Here is a 21,579-nt window from a genome sequence, read left to right on the forward strand (position 1 = left end):
AGAGCAGACTTGGTCTTTGTTAAAAAATTCTCTAGTTTTTGTTTGCTTTTTATGTGGGTAAAATATAAGCATTACAGTTTGTTCTAACTTATCCTGCATTCAGAGTTTGGTGGGGGTGGAGAGTCACAAGGAGTTGCGGGGGGTGGTGCAGCAGGGGCAGAGTCCCAAACCATTTCCATACACGCGGTTATGAGAAACATACGTTACGTTCTGGTGAAAAAGCACAGAGACTGCTGCACTTCCCCCCCAATCCCCCCAAAATACACACACACATTGGTCCTGCCTGTGCCAAAAACATCTATTTCGTCTCCCCCCTTTTCTCCAGTCACTCCTACCCTTCTTCCATCTCTCCAACCCTCCCTCTCTCTCTCTCTCTCTCTCTCTCTCTCTCTCTCTCATGCTGGAACGTCAAGGGTGAGATTGTAAGTTCTCAGCTTAGGCACAGATCTCCACTGGACAGGAGAGAGAAAGGAGGGTGGTGAGAGAGGAAATGAAAGAAGGGAAAAGTTTAATACAGGTACAAGTATAAGAAAAATGGCCATCTAGAGCACTGAAGAGTATTTTAGCATATTGAAAGCCACCTAAAAAAGGGAAAAAAAATACAAAGGAAAATAGAGTAGGTGTGAGGTATGGGCTGTCCGGTTCTGTGTGTTATTCTGCTGTCCTCACTACTTTGCCTCTACGGTGTGCAGACTCTGGACTTGAGAGAACGGGATGCACTCTGCAGCGAGGATGGGTGCTATGTGCTCTACTTTCAGCGCAAGATCTTCCTGGACGCCTGGCGGAGCTGCAAGGAACTAGATGGGAACCTGGCCACCATCAGGCACCCAAAGGAAGCAGAAATGGTGAAGGAGCTCTTCACCAATGTGGAACTGAGACCACACCACAGAGGCAAGGCAAATATCTGGATTGGCCTTCAGAGACAACCCCGACAATGTTCTCCAACCCGGCCTCTGCGTGGCTTCTCGTGGATCACTGGAGATCAGGACACCCAGTACACAAACTGGCTAAAAGAGGATTCGGTTAGTACCTGCTCGTCCCCACGATGTGTGGGGATGTCCTACAGCACTGAAGCCAATGAACAAGGGGATAATCTAAAATGGAAGGACGGACCTTGTTCGATTTCAGTGGATGGCTACCTGTGCAGGTATAACTTCCAAGGCATGTGTACAGCTATTGCTAGTGAGGGAGGTGGGAATACACTTTATAGTACCCATTTTAACCTGCTGAGTTCCCTCTTAACGCATATCCCATTTGGATCAGTGGCAGCTGTACCATGTCCTACTATGGATGACCAGTCAGTTCTGTGCACATTAAAGGATGATGGAACTGTAGGTTGGAACAGGGATCCACCTTTTTGCTCTGATGTGACTAAGACAAGCTGGTGTGGTAAGGACAAAGGAGGTTGCCATCACTTGTGCATTGAGAGTGACTCGCACTACTACTGCGATTGCAATGATGGTTTTCTCCTGGCTGAGGATGGGGTAAGCTGCTTTCCGTCTGACCCTTGCAATGGGGCTCCATGTGAGTTTGAGTGCTTGCCTGTAATGGACGGCTACCGCTGTGCTTGTCCTGATGGCTACATGCTGGCACCTGATGAACGGGGCTGTGTAGATGTTGATGAATGCCTACAGAGTCCCTGCGAGCATATCTGTGTAAATGCACCTGGTACCTTCGAATGTCGCTGCCGGGATGGATACCGACAAGATGAAGAAGGTGCCTGTGAAGATGTGGATGAGTGTGTGGATGACCCGTGTGAGCATGCTTGTGAAAACACATTTGGTTCCCATATTTGCCACTGCCATCTTGGTTTTGCCCCATTGCAAGAGGACCAGAGTCGCTGTCATGATGTTGACGAATGCCAAATTGAGGGAACATGCGAACAGATGTGTATCAATTATGAAGGAGGCTTTGAGTGCTACTGTGAAGAAGGTTATATTCTTCAACCTGACCAATATTCCTGCAGACTCATCGGGCAGGACCTGGAGACTTCCACAACCACTGTCTCCAACCCATTGATTACTCTTAACCCCATTTGGGAACCAGAGGATCCTGTCTACCCATGGCGCCCTCCATCTGAGTCTGATTGGGGAATACCTCTGAACTGGCAGACTGAGCTGCCCAATGTGGAGACTGTTCCGACAGACCTGATTTGGACAACTGAAGTGGAACCTGAAACAACTACACCGACTGAAAACTCACCTGAGGTCATTAAAGTTGATGGTGACCATCATCCAGAACAACCGGTTCATAATGCCTTTTTTCCACCAACCATTCCGACGCCCACACCAGACTATTATGAGGATGAGAGCACAACAGTTCCCACAGACCACCCTTCCACCACAGCTTTAGGCGGGGCCTGGAATTGGCTCTGGTTTAGCTCAACCCAAACAAAGCCTGAGACACAGGAAACTGCTAAGAACCCTTTACACTTCTATGAAGATTATGAGTCTTATAACCAAAACCATGATGATGATGATGACAGGTATGATTATGATTCAACCACCTTTGGTCCAGGGCAGCAAACTTCCACCCTGTTGCCAATGCAGTCACGAGGAATAGAGGAGGTCATCCTTGATGATGACAACAACAGTGAGAAGAACCAAGGAACCAGCTGGTTGCTAATTGGATTGCTAGTGCCGCTTTGCATCTTCATCGTGGTGATGGTGGTCCTTGGCATTATCTATTGTACTCGCTACACAGTTAAACCACAGAACAAGAACACAAGCGATTGCTATCACTGGATTGCCGGTGCTGGTGATAAAGCGGCTGCTGACATTTCTGGTAGCGGAACTAAGTCCCATGTTTAAGCAAGTAGGACTGTGACTGGACAGTGTGAAAATGTAAATAAACTTGGTTTTGTAACTTCACAGTCATGGGAGTTCCAAGAGGAATTCGATGGATTGAGGATAAGCTTCCCATCTATTCCCTTTGACATTTTTAATCCATAATTATTTGTGGATGTTTATCTGGACAGTTTGCTATGCGAGAAAAGGGAGGTGGGGGGCAAAGAGGAATGACTCTAAAACCACTAAGCCTCATTCTCTGCTGTCCTCCAAGAGGCAATAAAAATTGTTCTACTGTTGCTCACACTGATCTCTTGTTTTGCGAAACAGTTGCTTAACAGTCACATGGCAAATAAGAGAGCATGCTTGATAGATGAGGATACTTTCTTGAGTAATGTGGGTTATTTATTTTTAATTTGAAAGAACTTTCCATCTGAATAGCTGTGCTTGTGACATTCAAGCGAGTCATGTCTTAAGAAATTTGTTCTGTAAAGAGCCATAACTTCAGTCCATTTTGACAATGTTAAGATTGTTATTCCCTGTGGTGATCCAGACCAAGAAAAGACTTTCTATCATATTTGTTAAATGTTTTTGCTACAAAACTGTGCCTAACAAAAAAATGCTTTCTAAGCATTCTGTTTCTAATAACAGTAAACAGTCCTTTAGAGCAGTGGTTTTCAATCCTGGTCATGGGGACCTGCTGTCTCCCTTATTTAACACACCTGATTCAGATCATCAGCTCATAAGGTAGGAGCGTGTGTCAGATAAGAGACACGTAACCAACAAAATGTGCAGAGTGGTGGGTCCCCAGGACCTGGATTGAAAACCACCGCTTTAGAGGTTAGTCTGGTCATAATACCACATTATGAGAGTGAAGTTGGTCATACTTCACAAGCAGTTTAAAATGTTAGAACAAGCAGCCAGACAATGGTGTACCAATGACTTTTCTTTGATCAGTTTGTAGTGTTATGTTTTGATATGCTAAGTGAAAGTGAGGTATGGATAAACAACCAAATTTCCTACTTTAACAACTTTTTTACTGTTTATTAAAGTGCTCAACAAGGCTTAAATGTTGGTGTCTTTATTTTCTGGGACATGCAATACTTGGCTTTTGATGACATGGCTTATACATGCCTATAACATTAATCAACAATGTTTTACTGTTTAATGTGTGGGCTTTTTTAGGGTTAGGAAAACTACATGATAAGGGTTCACACCGTTACATAAAAGTAACTATGCCTCCATTCTATTATTTTCTCTCTTGTTCCATTTGGATACTGAAGGGATTTTCAGTGACTGACAGTGGTACTAAGGTACAGAACCGTACCAGCTGATTATCCAATCAGATAAATCTGGACAGACATCAGAGAGCTACTTGCTGTCATGCCGTGTTGTGGATAATTGGCGTGTTCAGCCTTCACATCATCACAGGAAAAGCACTCCGGTGTAATCGCTCGAAAACCAACAGCTTCCTGCATGTTTTACTGTTGTGGTTACAGTTCTGTGTGAGATAACTTTAGATTCATCTTGGTCTTAAACTGAGTTCAGTAAGATTTTTAAAGAAATTAATACTATTGAGCAAGGATGCAATATATTGTGAATTATAAGTGATAGTAAAGAGTTCAACATTGTTGTTTAAAAAATCTATTTCAAATAAATGCTGTTCTTTTGAACTTTCTATTCATCAAAGAAAAAAAACTGTGTCATGGTTTCCACAAAAATATTAAGTAGCACAACTGGTTTCAACACTTATAATCAAAGAATTGTAATTCTTAAATTGTAATAGTAATAATAATAAATGCAGCCTTCCTTTAAATAGATGTTGTAAAGAATGAACAAAAAAATGCATTATGGCTAAATATCTGATATAGCCTATATAATTGTCTTTATGCAAATTAAGAGCATGATTTTGTAATTATATTATTTCTTAGGAAATATATAAAATCATTTATAGCCACATGCTATAGTAAATATTATATGCTTCCTTAAAGGCATTTAACTAATTCTTCAAATAATCCCTTTAAATACTGCAATCAAATTTCCACAATAATTATTAATGTCAGTTTAACAAATGCTTGCAGTAATGAGTTTTATTTCAAAGGCTTACTGATTGTTTGTGTTTGCTTCGTGCCCGCAGGCATTCTCACTTTCAGCCCAGTGATAAGCAGCTGGGGAAAGATTTCAGCAACAGACTCTTCAAAGGAAATTTTTGAGTATTTCATGGCCATTCCACATTCCACAGATGCCTCTTTTAAATTCAGCAGTGCATTAGGAGGGGGAATGGACCGATTTCTGTTATGTATTCCAAAGTGTGTTCGGCATTACTGGCTTAGCTGAGTGTCTGTGTGTGTTTGATTGCATGCATAACCAGTTTAATGCTCTCCTGCCTTTCCTGATAAACAACCTGTCAGCTTTATTAATTAAGGAAGAATTATTATTGGAGCACCGTTCCTACATTCCACGCAACATATAGAATCCAAGTCAATTTTATGCCTCGTTTCCAGCACCTATGGAGGATGATATGGCTCATTAAAAACACCAGTGTGTGTTTTTAAAACATCAGTCTGACATTCCATAGCCCATCCGACATGGAATATTGGCAAATGTGTTTAGCATGCCTTAGTGTATTGGGATGGACGGAGAATACCAAAAATTGATTTATTTTATTTTCTCAGTATAGAGAAACCTAGCTTTGCTGCCTAAATGACCTAAATTCCAGTATTACCATGAAATAACTTTTAATATGGTATTTGATGTTGAGGTGCTTTCCTTCATTCTGTTCATTATCATCATTCCAGTTCTTATTGGTTCATATGCAAATGTTCAGTCCAGTTGTAGGACTTTCTGTAAACTTGCTTGCAATTTGAACGAATCACGTACAGGCGGGTCTCAGCTATGCTGTATATGTGGCCAGTAAATCTTTGCATGTATCCTTATGGACTCCCTTAGCTGCCTGCTGAAATGCTTGATCAGTCATGTGTGAAAGTGCAATGTGTCAGAAATTTGAGCGGGCAAATTGCAAAAAGAAAGGAAGATCTAAGATATTCAGAGAAGGAATGAGAGATGGGTGTTGGGAAATGTGTATTTTGCTCTTCTAATCCTAGTTACTGTAATATGGAGCCAGGCTGAATATCTATGCATGACACCAAACTGGGCTTCTCGTATACTAGTTTCTAAAGTTTGTTTTATAGCTTTTAGTAAATTATTCAGAATTCACATTTTGGCAGATACTTTCTTAACCAAAGGACTTTTAACATCATGCATTATGTATGTGAGTAAATGGAGCTAAAGGGACTGCAGGAATAAGATGAGATGCAAAAAAAAAAAAAGAGAGAGAGATGTAGCTCTCTGTGAATGTGTATGATTTGTGCATTCATAATAGCATGAAATGTGAGATAAGACTAAACTGATCTATGATGCTCTTTGGTGTTCAGGTATGTTTTATGTGTTAATAAAAGACAACTAGACCTATTGGACATGTCTGCAAGATCTACATATTTATTTATCAAAATGATTTGTATTTACAAGCAGGCAATATACACTGAGTGTATATTGAATGTCTGTCTGCAAATATCTGTTGGAATGTAAATGTGTGGGTATGTGTGTGTGCACTATCCATCACTGACTTCTAAAATTAAGTTAAAAATTCCTCCCTATGGTGGAATTTTAAGAGTCAGCTTCATAATCTGCTCTTAAGTGAATCTTTTCTAAATCTTCCAAAAAGGCAGACCATGTTTCTGGTGTAAAATACATTATTCATGTGCAGTTCAACTATATGAATATATCCCATGCCCCAAAACATTATCAGTCAGTTGTAGGTTGTCTGAAACATTGCATGCTTTTACAATTTTCCTTTCAGAATAAAGCAGATCAGACAAAATGCAGTCATGCCCTATTTTTCTAAAGCGCTTGGATTACTCGCCAAGATCATGAAATTCCTCTTGAGTAGCTTTGCTTTGATCCGACACGAGCATCACTTTCTCTTTCCAAGTCACTTCAGCGAGGACTGCCATTCTCAAAGCTTTTTGTTTTCAGGAAAGTCAACCGATACCCCAATCCCACATTCTTTACTTCGGTTCTGTTCTGGTTTCTTAAAGTGCTAATAGCACGCCTCGTGATGCCTTGTGTTTATAGGACAGAGGGATTAAAGATCTACAATTAGAGATTTTTGAAGCTATGGTTCCTGCCATTCAAGCCAAGGTCTAACTGTTTTCACAAGCTGCTGAGCAGATGTGCAGATCATGGGGTTTCCCAAGCAGACGCCTTTGATCTGTCAATCAACCTTAAAATCAATTCATTTTCCATGGCACACTGTATTGCTGTAGCAGCAATTTCACAAACAAATAGAACATGACTGTATATTGTCCAATTTTGTGTGTGTATATAAAGCAGCAGCTACAGTATGTGCAGTTGGTTTTAGTATTTTTGCTTCAGGATATGAATATCATCGTTGTTAAATATTAATACTATACAACCAACTATTCAGGCTGCAATCATTTTCCTATATTGCATTTTAAGACTGTGTTATCTTAATTGAATTGACATATGTAGTTACAAAGTTGAGTAACTTGCAAATGCTCCGATTTTTTCCTCTAAGCCTTAAAGCGGTAGTTTACACAGAAATGTAAATTCTGTCATCATTATCTCATCCTAATGTTGTTTAATTCATTTTCATTGTATGGGTAAAAACAGCGGATGGGTTGTTTGAAATATCTTCTTTTGTGTTTCACATAAGACAAAAAAATGCAGGTTTGGAACAACATAAGGATGAGTAATATGAAAAAAATTGCATTTCTTATTGGACTTGCCCTTTAAGAACCATGGCAGTAGATTTTCTGATACAGTTGTTCATAGAAACTCGAGTCTTGGATTCAAAGGCAGAAGGTAAAGTGACCAAATGACCCTCTCAAACACAGTAGAAATAGTGAGATCGTAAGATTGGCTCTTCTGCTCTTGTGTTTCTGTATATATTCTGGATCTGACTGCCAGTCTAACATGATCTTAGACCAGACTTAGCCCCTTAGCATAATGTAAAATCAATGAGTCTGAAAATAGAAAACAAGAGATTAGAAACTAGGCCGCATGTGTGATGATGCGAATGTGCAAGTGTTTAAAAATAGCAAGAAATATGTAGCCTATTTAACATTCTGCACCATGACATTTTCTCCTATAAACCCCAGTCTTGGTGATTTGAGTTGCTTAGGAGCAATTGTGAATGAATTGTGAAGGAAGGATTCTATTGTAATCCTAGAATCTTCTCTTTGTGCATGAGACCCAAGGGATCCTCTTCTATCCTGCCGTTATCAATCCATAGTCATTGCTTTGCCAGATATCTGATTACATGCTAGTCTGGGGCTTTTTGAATGGTTTTGTCTAGTTTATTCAATTTTTCATTAAGATATTTTTTTATGGTTTAGACATTCTGTTGACTATAAGTAACTTTGCTGCTACAGTACATGTCAACTTATTCTACTGATCTAAAAGTCTACTAATACTCTAATGAGAGTTAGTTGACATGTAGGTGCAACATTACTTATGGGGTAAAGTAAAGTATAGTATTTTTTTAAATAATTTATAGCGCAGATTGTTAAAATGAAGCAACATCTGTGGTGTAATCTAATATTTCCTGTGCAGATTTTCCCCCTTTAATTCCTGTCTAGACAATCACATAAATGTAGCTGAGGTGAATCCTTGGGAGTTTTTGTCTGAGCTCCAAAATGTTCTATTTATTAATGACAACCCCAGATGTTTTTTTTTCATTCTCATTTGAGGCCTTTCGAAAATACGATATTTATATCCTTATGAATAAGGAAGGATACAAGATGCAGCACACTAATGTATGAATATCATGAATAACATACCCTCAGCGATTTCTTTTTTTAACCCAAGCTGCTGTTCTTAGAAAGAATTAGAAAATTCATTTCCTAAGGAAGCCTGTGCTTTAAATAATAATAAAAAAAGATGGCACACAAGAGAGAAAAAATTAAGATGTGATAAATAATTGATGTTCAAATTGAGACTAAACAGTAATTGCGCTGACACAAATGGAAACAGTCCATTTTGTTCAAATCCTTTTATATGTTTCCTTCCGAAAATAATCAGAAGAGTCATTTCCAATCAACGTGAATGTATAATATAATTATATTTAGCAACATTCATCAGTTAAATTTAGAATGAATTGTCATAATAAACACTTCTTCCTCCAAGTAATACTTCATTTGTCCAACTGTTTACAGTTTCCAGGCAACAACTTGGCACGTTAAAATCGAATGTGCAGTCATGTGTGTGCGTTTATATTTATTTACAGTCACTAAAGCTTTGAATGTGACTCGTCCAAGTTGGAACCAACTGTTCCATAAATATATGAGGATATATGGATTCACGGTCAGCTGCTAAAATGGTAATGTTGGGTCAGCAGCCAAAAATAAGTGTATTATGCTCGGTTGTTAGTACTAGTAGTGGGTCAAAAGATTTCCTCAGGTGTCTTTGTGTGTTTGTAAATTCCATGCGTCTCATCAGAAATTTCTGGTTGATTCTGTTGATTAAATAAATAGCTCAGGACAAATGTTCATTCAGCTGTGAACGAGCTATGAACAATAAACAGTATCTAAACTATGGAATTATGTAGTAAACCAATCACAAGGAATCATCTGATTATCTGTGTCGTTTACGCTTGGAATGTTTATTGGTGGAAATATGACTATAGGTAAAGCGAGTGGTATCTAACAGAGATCGCCTGACTGGACTATCTTACTTAGGAAAGAATGTTTAAATCATATCATCCTTCTACAATTCTATCATCCGAGATTTAAACACAATACGTTATCCGCGTGTCTCCTAATTGGCTCCACCGAGGCTGAAAATGAGGAATCATTCTCTTTACTTTATATTTAAGGCAGGTATTTGGATTCACTCCTTTTGGTGGAGGTCCCCAGTTTGTCTTACTAATTCCTGCTAAATGACTCTCTGGAAACTTCACTGGAACATAATGGAAGGTTATTAGTGCTTTAGGTGAAACCAGATGTGGGAGGGTCATAAAACCAGCATTTCTCCTGTGGCATCACACACTCCATTCTTTGACCTCTCTTTCCAAGAAAATGCTTTAAACAGGAGCTCTGTCTATATCCTAACATTTACGAAATATTGGAAAATTGATGTGAACTCCTCTTTAATGTTGGTCCTGTTTACAGTACTGGGGGGCCTTTCTGAAATTGAGGTTGTTGCCCTCATTTCTGAGAACCGTTTTATTTTTAGCCTTTTCTATCAATCACAATGTCATAATCTGCCACTTTCCCTATGATCGATTTCTCGAGCACCTCAGGGGTCTCAGCGAGGTCTGCAATGCAGCATTTTCCTATGGACAGAAGCCAGATCAGGCAGCTTTTTTAGCCCGCATACCTCTGACAGAATGATAAGGACATGTAGACAGTACAAGTTCCTACTTGACCTTTATTCTAATAATATTACTGGGCAAGGTGCTTTTGTTCTCGCTCTGTTTTAGACTGTGTGTGTCATGCTGACAGTTTGGAAGAAGGGTCAAAATGTACCATGGGAAAATATGATTGCGCCCCAGAGTTTTAGAAATTGCTGTTGTATTTAATCATTTGTGCTGATGATAATTCTTGCCGCTAGCATGTACAATGCCTTTTTGGACACAGTCTTTTTAGAATATGCACAATAGACATTAGCAGTATGACAGATGCTTAATGGAAATGTTATACTCGTGCTGAAGACCATTGAGGAAATGTCACTGTGATTGAGTCCAATGTTTCCTCCATGTGGCCCCTTGGGGTTGTGCACATGTTCAGTCAGCATTCATCAACGCTTCTGCTTCATTCTTGGCCAATTAACAAAAACTGGCTGAAAAGAATGGTCTCACATTTGAGCAATATATTATAAAACAAACAATCTGGCCTCACATTTAAAAATCATTACCATTATAAAGGGAGGAGAAGATTAGTGTGGACAGTAATTAAATGACTGCCTCAGTTGTGATATCACAGATCGGTTGTTTTTATTGAGCCGTTGTCATTACAATTCCACATCATGAACATGAAAAGTGGGTATAAACAAGTGATTTTCTGGTCACACTTTAGATAGGGTCCAATTCTCGCTAACTGTTAACTATGAGTTTTGCCTCAATAATTACACTGCTTATTAATGGTTACATGGCATATCCTCCATTACTTTTTATTATTATTCATCTTTCTGCAAAATCAATGACTTTTAGCTACTAATGGACACCAGCCACCTCCGAACTCGCATCATAAAAGCAGGTTGGTCTTTTTGCAGTCACCTAAAAATATGAATTATTTTAACATCCGCTGTGTCTTGTTTTTTTGCAGTGCATATGATGATGATTCTGCAGTCCAGTTTCTTTTATATAAGGAAATAATGTTGTCCAGTTTTATTTAATGCTTGCATAAATGGCCCATTAGTTGCTTTCACAACACATAACTCATTTGACATTGAGAGACAATATTTGCTATAGAAAATAATACTTTGCGATCAGATGACTCATATGCTGTCATCTATATAGATATAAAGAGAGTAAATAAAATTTGTATAGACCTGCTCCACAGTAGTCGCCTTTGCAATGTTTCACCCATTCACTTGAAACAGGCCTCGCAACAGAAGCGGCCTCGGCTTGAGCTCGAAAATGTGCCCAGTCCCCTGCCAGCACGCCGAGCAGACGCCAGGGTCTCCGTGTGAGTTCGTTTTTAATATTTATAAAGAATATAGCTCGAAAAATATCCCCGTCCCCTGCAATCACACCGTGCATAGCATACGCCCTCTGCGCGAGATCGTTTTTAATCTTTATTAAAGAATATAGCTAGTGAAGCAATATCATACGAGCAAGCGTGCTGTTTTCCCGAATATCAGAACGTTTGCAGATGTCATATTGATTTTATACAGCAGTTCAATAAACAAGAAGTTAATATTTGGTGACTTACATTTTAGACAAATCCACAGCAGAGCCATTGCGCATCTCCGAGGAACACAACGATGTTTTGTGACATGGATGAATCCGCGTTTTTGAACAAATAATACCTGAATGAATCAGCAGTTTTGAACTAATCCTTTGACTGAATGATTCAATGACTCGCTCGTTAAACGGATGTTAAATTCACTTTTATATGGTGTTTGCAAATGTGTATTTGCAGTGTATGGACACAACCACCATACAATGAAAAATCCATCCATTCACGCCTTTTTTTTTAATCCTCAAAAAGTCTAAACACTCTGGGACTCTAAACACTATACACAAATTGAGGAATATTAACCAAAGTCTTACATGAAGGCCCTAAAGAATCATACCAACTTGTGGAAGATAGGCATCCGATGACCCCTTTAAGACAATGAGTTGCCGCCGCCTACTGCCGGTTTAGCTTCATATTTAAGAAAGTATAATTTCATTATGGTTAAAGAGCATTCGTATGATAGATAGAATGCATTTATAAATAGACCATTACGAGTGAAATGAGAGAACTTTGTTGAATATAACAGAGATAATAAAGGATTTGCAGTCACACTGCATGAAATGCTTGTCTGTCTTTTTTTCTCACATTTGGACCTCCAACTGTTTCTCTCAAACAGGCCTCCGAATTGCAAAGGACGCCTTTGGTCTTCCGGTTTGCATTCCCACAGTATGAAGGTAAGATCTTACGGATTTATGAATGAACCGCTCATTTTAAAATATTCCCGGTCTACTGACATTTGTACTGATATCCGCTTCAAATATTACAATGCTCATGATAACTCTCCTCAACTCTACAATTACAAGTAAATCCACTTCACCAGCTAATTACTCTTTGACAGCAATGACATAGAAATATACAGAGCGACCCCAAAAGCGGAAGTTCAAAGACAAAACTCTAAAGACGGCTGTGCGTTTGTTTCTCTGCTGCATGAGGTCTATAAATACATGTTTTCCATTAAGATTGCAAATCATGCTCAGGAAAACTTCGCATGCTGCTGAACGTTTATAAAGCGCTAATGCATTACAAAATGAATTTTTATGTCTGTTGAATTAATATTCAGAACGAATAGTGTTGAGGAGGCCGCTGGCTCATTTGTTTCCATTAAGTCTGTATTTCTCCAATTACAGATTCTGTAGCCTTGGGACTGAGCATCTACATGCTAGCAGATACACTCACTGTCTCGAGCTGCCTTCATTTTTTTGCCTCGAAGACAGAAGAGTTTAAGTGTTGCTATGAGATTGGCTTGGTAATGGGCTTTGGCATTGATTCAAAAATTCACTCAGATACTGTGGAGACCTTATTTAGTTCCACTGCATGCTTTTCACATCCATACACTAAAATGTGTCCAGGTGTTCTATAATTGGTCTAAAGTTAAAAGGTTTTACCAACCCGACCTTTCTGTGATTGAGGGCAATGCGTTGTTGGTCAAAATATATGCTCAGCAGCACTGTGGGTATTACTTTGACAATCCGGTCGCCAGTGTAGGTTCTTCAGGGGATTCAGTGTGATTAGTTCTGTCCATCTTGATCAACAGTAAAAGGTTTCAGTAGCAGTACTGAATATATAATTAACACCATTTTGTTGCGTTCAGCCTCATACAGTTGTGCTAATGTATGCCAATTTCTTTTCTCGTTTATGTAGCCTACCTTCTGCCGTATCAGTCAAATATTTTTGCATGCAAATATCGTTCTAAACCTGTAGGACTTGCGTTAGGAGGACACAATAGGAGGATTTCTGAAGAATTCTCACAATATAAAGTGAATGAGGACTGGAGTGGAAGATTACGGTAAATAATGATTTTAATTTCTCATATCTTCCCACAGAAACACAGGGCTTAAATAGACAGCAAACAAGAGGGGCTAATTTAATTAACTAAACGCACCTGAACAGAACTAAACCAATCTGTAACCATGGAGACACACAGGCTGGGGACGTAGCAAGACTGAATTAACAACCTAGAAAAACCAACCTAGAAACACAGACATGAACAGAACAGATCAGATCAAAAACAAACTCTAAACATGAACAAATAAACTCAAAACGTAACTTTTATAAGCCATGAACCAAACCAACCTGCTACGAGGTGAACCATAACATTACAAACTTGAAAAATCGGACAAAAATACAAAGGTACAATGTGTACTTTACGTCTTTAGTGAGGGAAAGGACTACATATCCCATGAAGCATTGGGAACCGCAAAATCTAATTAAAAACAATGGAGAAAAATCAAACTACTTATTTAAAAATGTTGATTATTTATATTAAAACAACATATTTTAAGTTTATTGTAAAATATGCATATATGTTCAAATCTTTAAATATTTTGAGAGTGTAAGGTGATTATGTCATTCGCAGTGCTTCATGGAAGTGGGTGGGGCTAAAGAGATCTTTTGGAGTGTTTTGCTTGTTTCAGCTCTCTGATTGGTGGAATTCTCTGTACAGCGTCATAAGTAATGAAGTTTTTCACCACAAATTCTGCTATTAAACACGATTATTTTAAAACTAAGTTAAAATTATGTGGCTTCAACAGAGGTAGCCTAAATACCATCGATTACCAACCTCGTAGCTCACAGTACGTCTACCTTTTAAAGGTTCATAAGTTATCATTAAAAATAAATTTGAATTTCCCTGTAGAGAAAATTAATGGAGTTTTAAATTCAGGTCTGTTGCACTCTATTCCTTTACGTTTATTCCAAAATAATAACTTCATTTACTATACATAATATTTAAAAATGAAATCTTTAACCATCAGTGACTAAAGTACAACATTGTGTGATACAAACTTTCAAATGTGCAGTGCAAGGAAACTGAAGAAATCAATTCAAGTCAAGAAAGAGTAGGCAGCTTCAATAAGGCAAACCGGACATATAGGGCCCTATTTTAACGATCTGAAACGCAAGTGTCAAAGCGCAAAGCGCAAGTAACTTTGTGGGCGGGTCTTGGCGCTGTTGCTATTTTCCCGGCGGGATAAATGACTCTTGCGCCAGGCGCAAATCTAAAATGGGTTGGTCTGAAGCAGCTTCATTATTCATAGGTGTGGTTTGGGCGTAACGTGAAATAAACCAATCAGAGCGTCATCTCACATTCCCTTTAAGAGCAGACGCGTTTGTTCTAAAGCGGATTCCTATTGTAACGGCGGATTTGCCAGGAGCGGTTCACAGCCAAGGAGACCGACGTTCTAGTCAGGGACGTTGGGGATGGAGAAACACACCCAAATTAACTTCTGTTAAAAAGGCGTATGATAATTTGGGTAAATGTGTAAGCTAGATGTATGCTTTTATAATAAATTGTCTATCTATCTATCTATCTATCTATCTATCTATCTATCTATCTATCTATCTATCTATCTATCTATCTATCTATCTATCTATCTATCTATCTATCGTAATAATGTATGATTTGCAAAAATGAAAACTGCTGCTTCTGTGTAGATGAGAGAATCAAAGTGTATGCGCGTTGTGCACACGCTACATTGATTATGGCCAAGCATGCGCCCTTAAAATAGCTTATGAATAACATGCGCAACGCGCCACTGACTTTAAACTATTTTTTCCTGGTTAGTGGCGCAATTGGTTTCTAAACCTGCAAAATAGCATGAAGGAACGTTTGTGCTGGAACACGCCTCCTCTTTGCGCTGAACCGCCCCGGGGAGCGCAAGTGTATTTCTTAGTTAACCGACGTGCTTCTGTGGAGGGAAAAGCGCGCTTTGCGCGAGTGCAAAATAGGAATGATACATGCGTCGGTGTACAAAGTCAATTGCGCTGGGTGCAAGATAGGGCCCATAGGGTTGGGGAGTAACGGAATACATGTAACGGCGTTATGTAATCAGGATACAAAAATCCAATAACTGTAATCAGTTACAGTTACGTAAAAAAACGTTGTAATCAGATTATAGTTACATTTTGAAAAAAGGGGGAATACTTTCAGGATTACAATGGTTTCATTTGAAACTAAATAAATACGTATTTTGGCATAATAACACTATATTAAGTGCTGCTTGATTATACAGTAGTTCCTGGTTCTGTTGCCAGTAATGACTCACGTGTGCCACGCGCTGGTGCATGTGCAAATAACAGCCTTCTACAATCTCCTCAGACGCAGATTGAATCACTGCTGCCAGTAGAAACGGGTAAAATCGCTTTTAATTCATGGAAATTCCGCTGCTATTTTTGTAGAAATTAGGAGAGTAGCTTTTTTAGTACCCAAAATGTCCTTTCTTAATCTTTTCTCACGTAACTGGATGTTTGCTGTCTAGGTAACGTAGGGGAACTCCCACTGCCAACGCCCCAAGTTCAGTCAGGCAAATTAAGAAAGATCACGGCTTTAGTCAACATGTAGGCCTATTTTAAAATAAACTGTTTTACACAACTAAGTGTTGTGTTTTTATTTTTTAGTTAAAAATTAGTTAAAAATAAAACAAAATAATCTGTAATACCATACATTAGCCACTAGATGTCTGTATAGCCCTTTACATAAATATACAGGCCTGTGTGTATATTTTGTAAATATTGTACACTGGACCAAATTCTTAATAAATAAAAAAAATGATTTATTTTTGTATATTATTTCTTCTTGCTTGACTTTATATACGTGACCTTGAAGTAATCCAAAAGTAATCAGTTACATTACTTTCATATTATAGTTCTTGGATTACGTTACTGAATACTTTTTTTAGGAAGTAATTTGTAACTGTAACGGAAATTTTTTTTAAAGTAACCCTCCCAAGCCCACAAAAGGCTATAAACAGTCATGGATGCACAAGGAGGCAGCGCATTATATTAGCTAAGGGTGTGTACACTTCAAGAGGATAATTTGTGTAAATATTCAGTAATTTTGTCTAATGGAATATATGTAAATATCTGCTATGTTCAATAGTTTCATCATCAATAGTTCACGTAAAATGTCTTGCAGTTTCTGTAAGAGAGTTTCTGTCTTTTATAACAGCTTTTATATGTGGAAAACAAGGCTGCGCATTTGAAAAATGAATCATAGTGTGCGGTTTCACTACATAAATCATTTATGTCGATTTTATTAATTCCCCTTAATAAAAGTAGTTCAGGTGTGATTTTCCCAGAAACTTTTATTTGAAGCAAAGTTTTGTAAAAGTGAACACCTTGTTAAAGTTTGATAGAGGTTGCTCAGAGGTTGCTGTCAGCGATTCCACTGGCATAGAAATTAAATGAGAAAAACTTCGACAGTGGCAGTGAATTACAATCAGAGCACTGTGCCGAAAGATGTTTAATGCACATTTCGAGTATTTTAATGGCTATGTTAAGAATGCCATACTACTCTTACTATATCTGCAGTATATAGTATTATTATATATATATATTACTACAGTATAAAGGTTTTATTTATGTAGAATAACATTTTTTTTAAATATAAATTAGTACTTTTATTCAGCTAAAGGATGCATCAAAGTGATCATGTAAAAAAAAAAATCTATTTGAAATAAACACTGTTCTTTTGAACTTTCATCAAAGAATCCTGAAACAATTCACGGTTTCCGCAAAAATATGAAGCAGCACAACTGTTTTCAACATTGATAATAATAAGAAATGTTTCTTGAGGAGTAAATCATCATATTAGAATGATTTCTGAAGGATCATGTGACACTGAAGACTGGAGTAATGATGTTGAAAATTCAGCTTTGATCACAGGAATAAATTACATTTTAAAATAGAAAAGAGTTGAATATGTTATTTTAAAATGTAATAATATTTCGATACTACTGGATTGTTGTATTTTTGATTAACAAAATGCAGACTTTGTGAGCATAAGAGACTTCTTAAAAAACAGTAGTGTGTATATATAACAATGTTAGATACTTACTGAAATGTGTAGTGTTTTGTCAGTTTCACATATTATTCTATCAGTATTCTGGTAACACTTTACAATAAGGTTTTATTTATTAAACGTACAGTATGTAATTTTTTTCACCACTAGGGGTCGCTAACCTCTTACAATAACAAAGGCGTAGTTTGATGACGCAACCTTTGCTAAGAATTATGGATCTTGTCGTCAACATCAAGCCGGCCGATCTAATAATGTTTATGGATGACTGAATACATCGATGCTTTTATCATGACTGTGAAATGAAGCAGTTCGGGATTGCTAAGAGACGGCTCTCAGCTCCACACGCGACGCAAGTCCCGCAGATATAAAAGGAATACGGACATTTCATTCTACCAAACTACACGCGAGTGCAGAATTAAAACTCACAGGTCAGTTTATTAGACAAATTAAACTTGTGAGGTAAAGCAGCGCTGTTTCACCTGGTCTAACATTACACTAGCACACTAAACTGCATTTGAATATGTTGAAAAGTATGTGTTAGTTTGTCTGTTTGAGACTAGCAGTAAGCTAGATCAACATTAGAGTAACATACAGATCATATTCTGACATTTTATCATTGTTGAACTATAAAACATTGATTCGTTTTATGTAAATGTGCTCACCTGTTTAATAAAGTACATGTAGGAGCGGTCGAAGTCTCGGACGTGGAGCTCCCGTTTATATACTGTCCACGGGAGCTCTAGGCATCTCGAAAACACCGCGCTGACACACTGTAAAAAAAAATAAAAATACATCCCCTAGTCAAAATTTTCTAGTGACTGGTTACATCTAAATTTTTCAATTAGTTTGATGTATTATTTCTCATTGAGCCAATGTTAACAGACTATTGCAACAAGAATTGCACTTGGGCCAATTAAAAAATGTACATGTGATCAGTCACTAGAAAATTTTGACTTGGAGAGGCTAGAAAAAAAAAAGAAAAAAAATATAACATAGATATAGTGATTATTGCTATTTTTAAAGCAAAAAAAGTTACATATTGTACCTTTAACATGAGTTAACTACATTATAGTTAACATGAACTAACAATTAACAAAACTTCTACAGCATTTATTCATCTTAGTTGTTGTTCATTTTAACATTTATTAATAATTTTTACGTTTTTTTATGTTGTACGGACAGCACATACTCCTTTTTTCTGCTCTTTAGTTTCTCCACTCAAACGCACACACATACAGTACCACACAGAAACGTGTTGTCAGTGCTGCTCTGCCGATTTTATCAGTAAAATATAACAACTTAAAAGCTTCAAGACATTTGTTAGCGATGTAATAACGGCGCTGTTCTTGAAGCAGATAAACTTACAGTTTCGCTATTAAAACGACTATTTCGCAACTCTCTCTCTCTCTCTCTCTTTCTCATACAGTAACTGCATTATTAACTGCATTAGTTTGCTATCAATGGCTCAAGTATCCGTTACTAGCTCTTAAAATTACGTTTTGGAATAAGCAACGGAGGCATAGGAAATTAGTCCTACACAAGAGCGTTTTGAGGACAAAAACCTGACAAATGTCTTGAAATACAACATCTAAATAATATCTTGAGGTGAGGTAACCGTAGTATAAGCGGAATAATTGACTGGACTCTTGAATTGTAAAAAAATAATGCAGACCCGTGGTGGTAATGCTGCCACGATGCAAAGCTGAGCATTATTTGTCTAATAATTCAATGGAACGTCATCAGTTATTCCTTAAGGTTAACAAATGAAACTTATTGTAAAGTATTATGTTTGTAGATTATAGCGAATATTGACCAATGACCAGTAGACAATGTTTGAACGGAGGGTTAGAAACTCAGCTATGGTGAGCTGTTCGCATCTGGTTATTGTCATGATAGTAACATCACCTTGAATGAACTGATTTTTCTGAATAATGCTAGACAGTACTGCATAATCCACAATGAAATAATTTATAAATGCAGAGTTATATTTAAGTCTGTGTTCTATCATTCACTTGCTATTATATTCATTTTACTGTTCTCTCTCTTCCCCCTCTCCCTGTCTCTCTCTCTCTCTCTCTCTCTCTCTCTCTCTCTCTCTCTCTCTCTCTCTCTCTCTCTCTCTCTCTCTCTCTCTCTCTCTCTCTCTCTCTCTCTCTCTCTCTCTCTCGCTCATCTCTATTCATTTATTCACTTATGTGTCCTTATTACTGGCTTAGCAGATGCTGACATTAGTATTAACACTGTGATTTGAGTCTGCTGCAGTGGATGATTATAAAAGATTTGGGCCTGCGACTGTGAAGGTCAACTCAGTGTTTACAAAGAGCATTAAAAAGAGTGACATTGTGCTTACGAAACATAATTGCTACAAGAGGAAGGCAGTAAAGCATGCATGTGTTTCTGCTCATAGAGGATCATTCGGGGACACTAGGGATTTTCTGGTTGATGCTATAGTGAACTGCTCACAGTTAGTCTGTTTGACTTCTACTTTAGGAATTGTACTTTAATGTTTCATGCATGCTTTAGTGCACAGATAGCTTGTTTGCGGTTATGAAATGCTAGCATTCAAACTTCTGGAACTCAATACATTTGTTTGGTTGCATTACCAAGCATGCTAATGAAAAAAACTAGTCACTAAGTAACTGCTTGATTGGACTCAAAATTCAAGTACACATCCTTTGTAGATGAAAAACATATGCAGACAAAAAAAAAAAAACATAGATGCTTCATCCGACTTCTCATCATCATCATGGGAACAATGCATGTTCTGGCATGTGTTTTTTATTTGTGTATTCTACTTTCCTGTGATTTATTCATTTGTTTGTAGCTGGCCTGATTTATTATCTGAACACATGGAAAAGTCTCCAATAAACCTACATATTCTACATTGAGTCTCTTTAGGATGTGTTTGCTTTGACCATGAAATGTTCTTATGGTGAAACATTGACGTAACTACACCTCTGTGTCTATTTCTTCCTAGTTAAAGGCAGTTTGCCTGTCAGGAGATAAAAATGAATCATGTCGCTAAACAAAAACCAGCTGTTTTTGGTGGATTTACAGTGTTTCTGTTTTTGTGTGAGGCAGCAACTTTCTAAAAGAAGAGTTAATGCATTGAGCAAACTCATGTCATAAGGTTAAGGGAAAGGAATGGGCAAACTTCCACAAACTTCCAAACCCCATTAGATTGAAACCAATCTTTCTTATTTGAGGGGTAATGAATTGCTTGAGCAGACGGAGGAGCTCAAAATGATTGAAAATGATGCAAGAAGCAAAGATAACAGTTGTGTTAGTCAGTGGCTTGAAAGCGAGTATACTTGTGTTTCTCCTGTCTGGAACTTGAGCATCTGTCTGTGTCGAGTTCAAGTGAATTAAAGTAGGATTCTAGCGAGCACCTTGTTTATCGTACTTCTACTGTGTTGCAGTAGTGCTTCTCTAGACAATCAGCAGACGCCTGACTAGATTCAGCCAACTTTAATTTTCTTTTTTATTCACTTTAAAATATCAACAATTTGGACCCACAACACAATTTTAAAGCAGGATGAACTGAAGAAACTTTGGCCATTCGCCTCACAAACATAACAAAGAAAACCATTTAAGCAAGAACTAATGGATTATTTTGGGTGTGCATTCAATAGTAGAATCCACAAAGTAACCATTTTAACATATGTTTCATATAACATTGATCTACAATTAATCAACAATTAACATTATTACATAAAGATCACAAATGTAAGAGTATGGGGGATAATTGTTGTTCATTATAAACTTTTCGGGGCAATCTTCACCAGTTTTTGATGGAAATTCAGTAGTATATTTAAGGCAAACTAAGATATAACACGTCCACATTCCTTTATGACTTCATCTTGAGTACCAAATATTCTGACCTTGCTCTCCATTTGGGTGACCGCGGTCACATAAGCAGCATTTCTGCACAATTTCTCAGGAAAAAAAATCAATAGTGTAGGGAATCAATGCATAAAGCACCACTCACACAGAGGTCACTTTCAAACCAAGCAGT

The 21,579-nt window shown here is 37.7% G+C and overlaps 1 protein-coding gene across 1 annotated transcript; it reads left to right on the forward strand.

Moving 5' to 3' along the window:
- The first annotated feature begins 443 nt into the window (after positions 1–443).
- On the forward strand, positions 444–4,470 carry cd248a (CD248 molecule, endosialin a). The gene has a single exon (XM_081391457.1). It carries the CDS (start codon positions 630–632, stop codon positions 2,808–2,810), a length of 2,181 nt encoding a protein of 726 aa, XP_081247583.1. The 5' UTR covers positions 444–629; the 3' UTR covers positions 2,811–4,470.
- The last annotated feature ends 17,109 nt before the right edge of the window (positions 4,471–21,579 follow it).

The sequence above is a fragment of the Scardinius erythrophthalmus genome (assembly GCF_964197995.2).
Source record: "Scardinius erythrophthalmus genome assembly, chromosome: 2".
Taxonomy (NCBI): domain Eukaryota; kingdom Metazoa; phylum Chordata; class Actinopteri; order Cypriniformes; family Leuciscidae; genus Scardinius; species Scardinius erythrophthalmus.

Bases quoted from the DNA above. Each gene is read 5' to 3' on its own strand.
- cd248a (XM_081391457.1), top strand. From the start codon at position 630: ATGGGCTGTCCGGTTCTGTGTGTTATTCTGCTGTCCTCACTACTTTGC.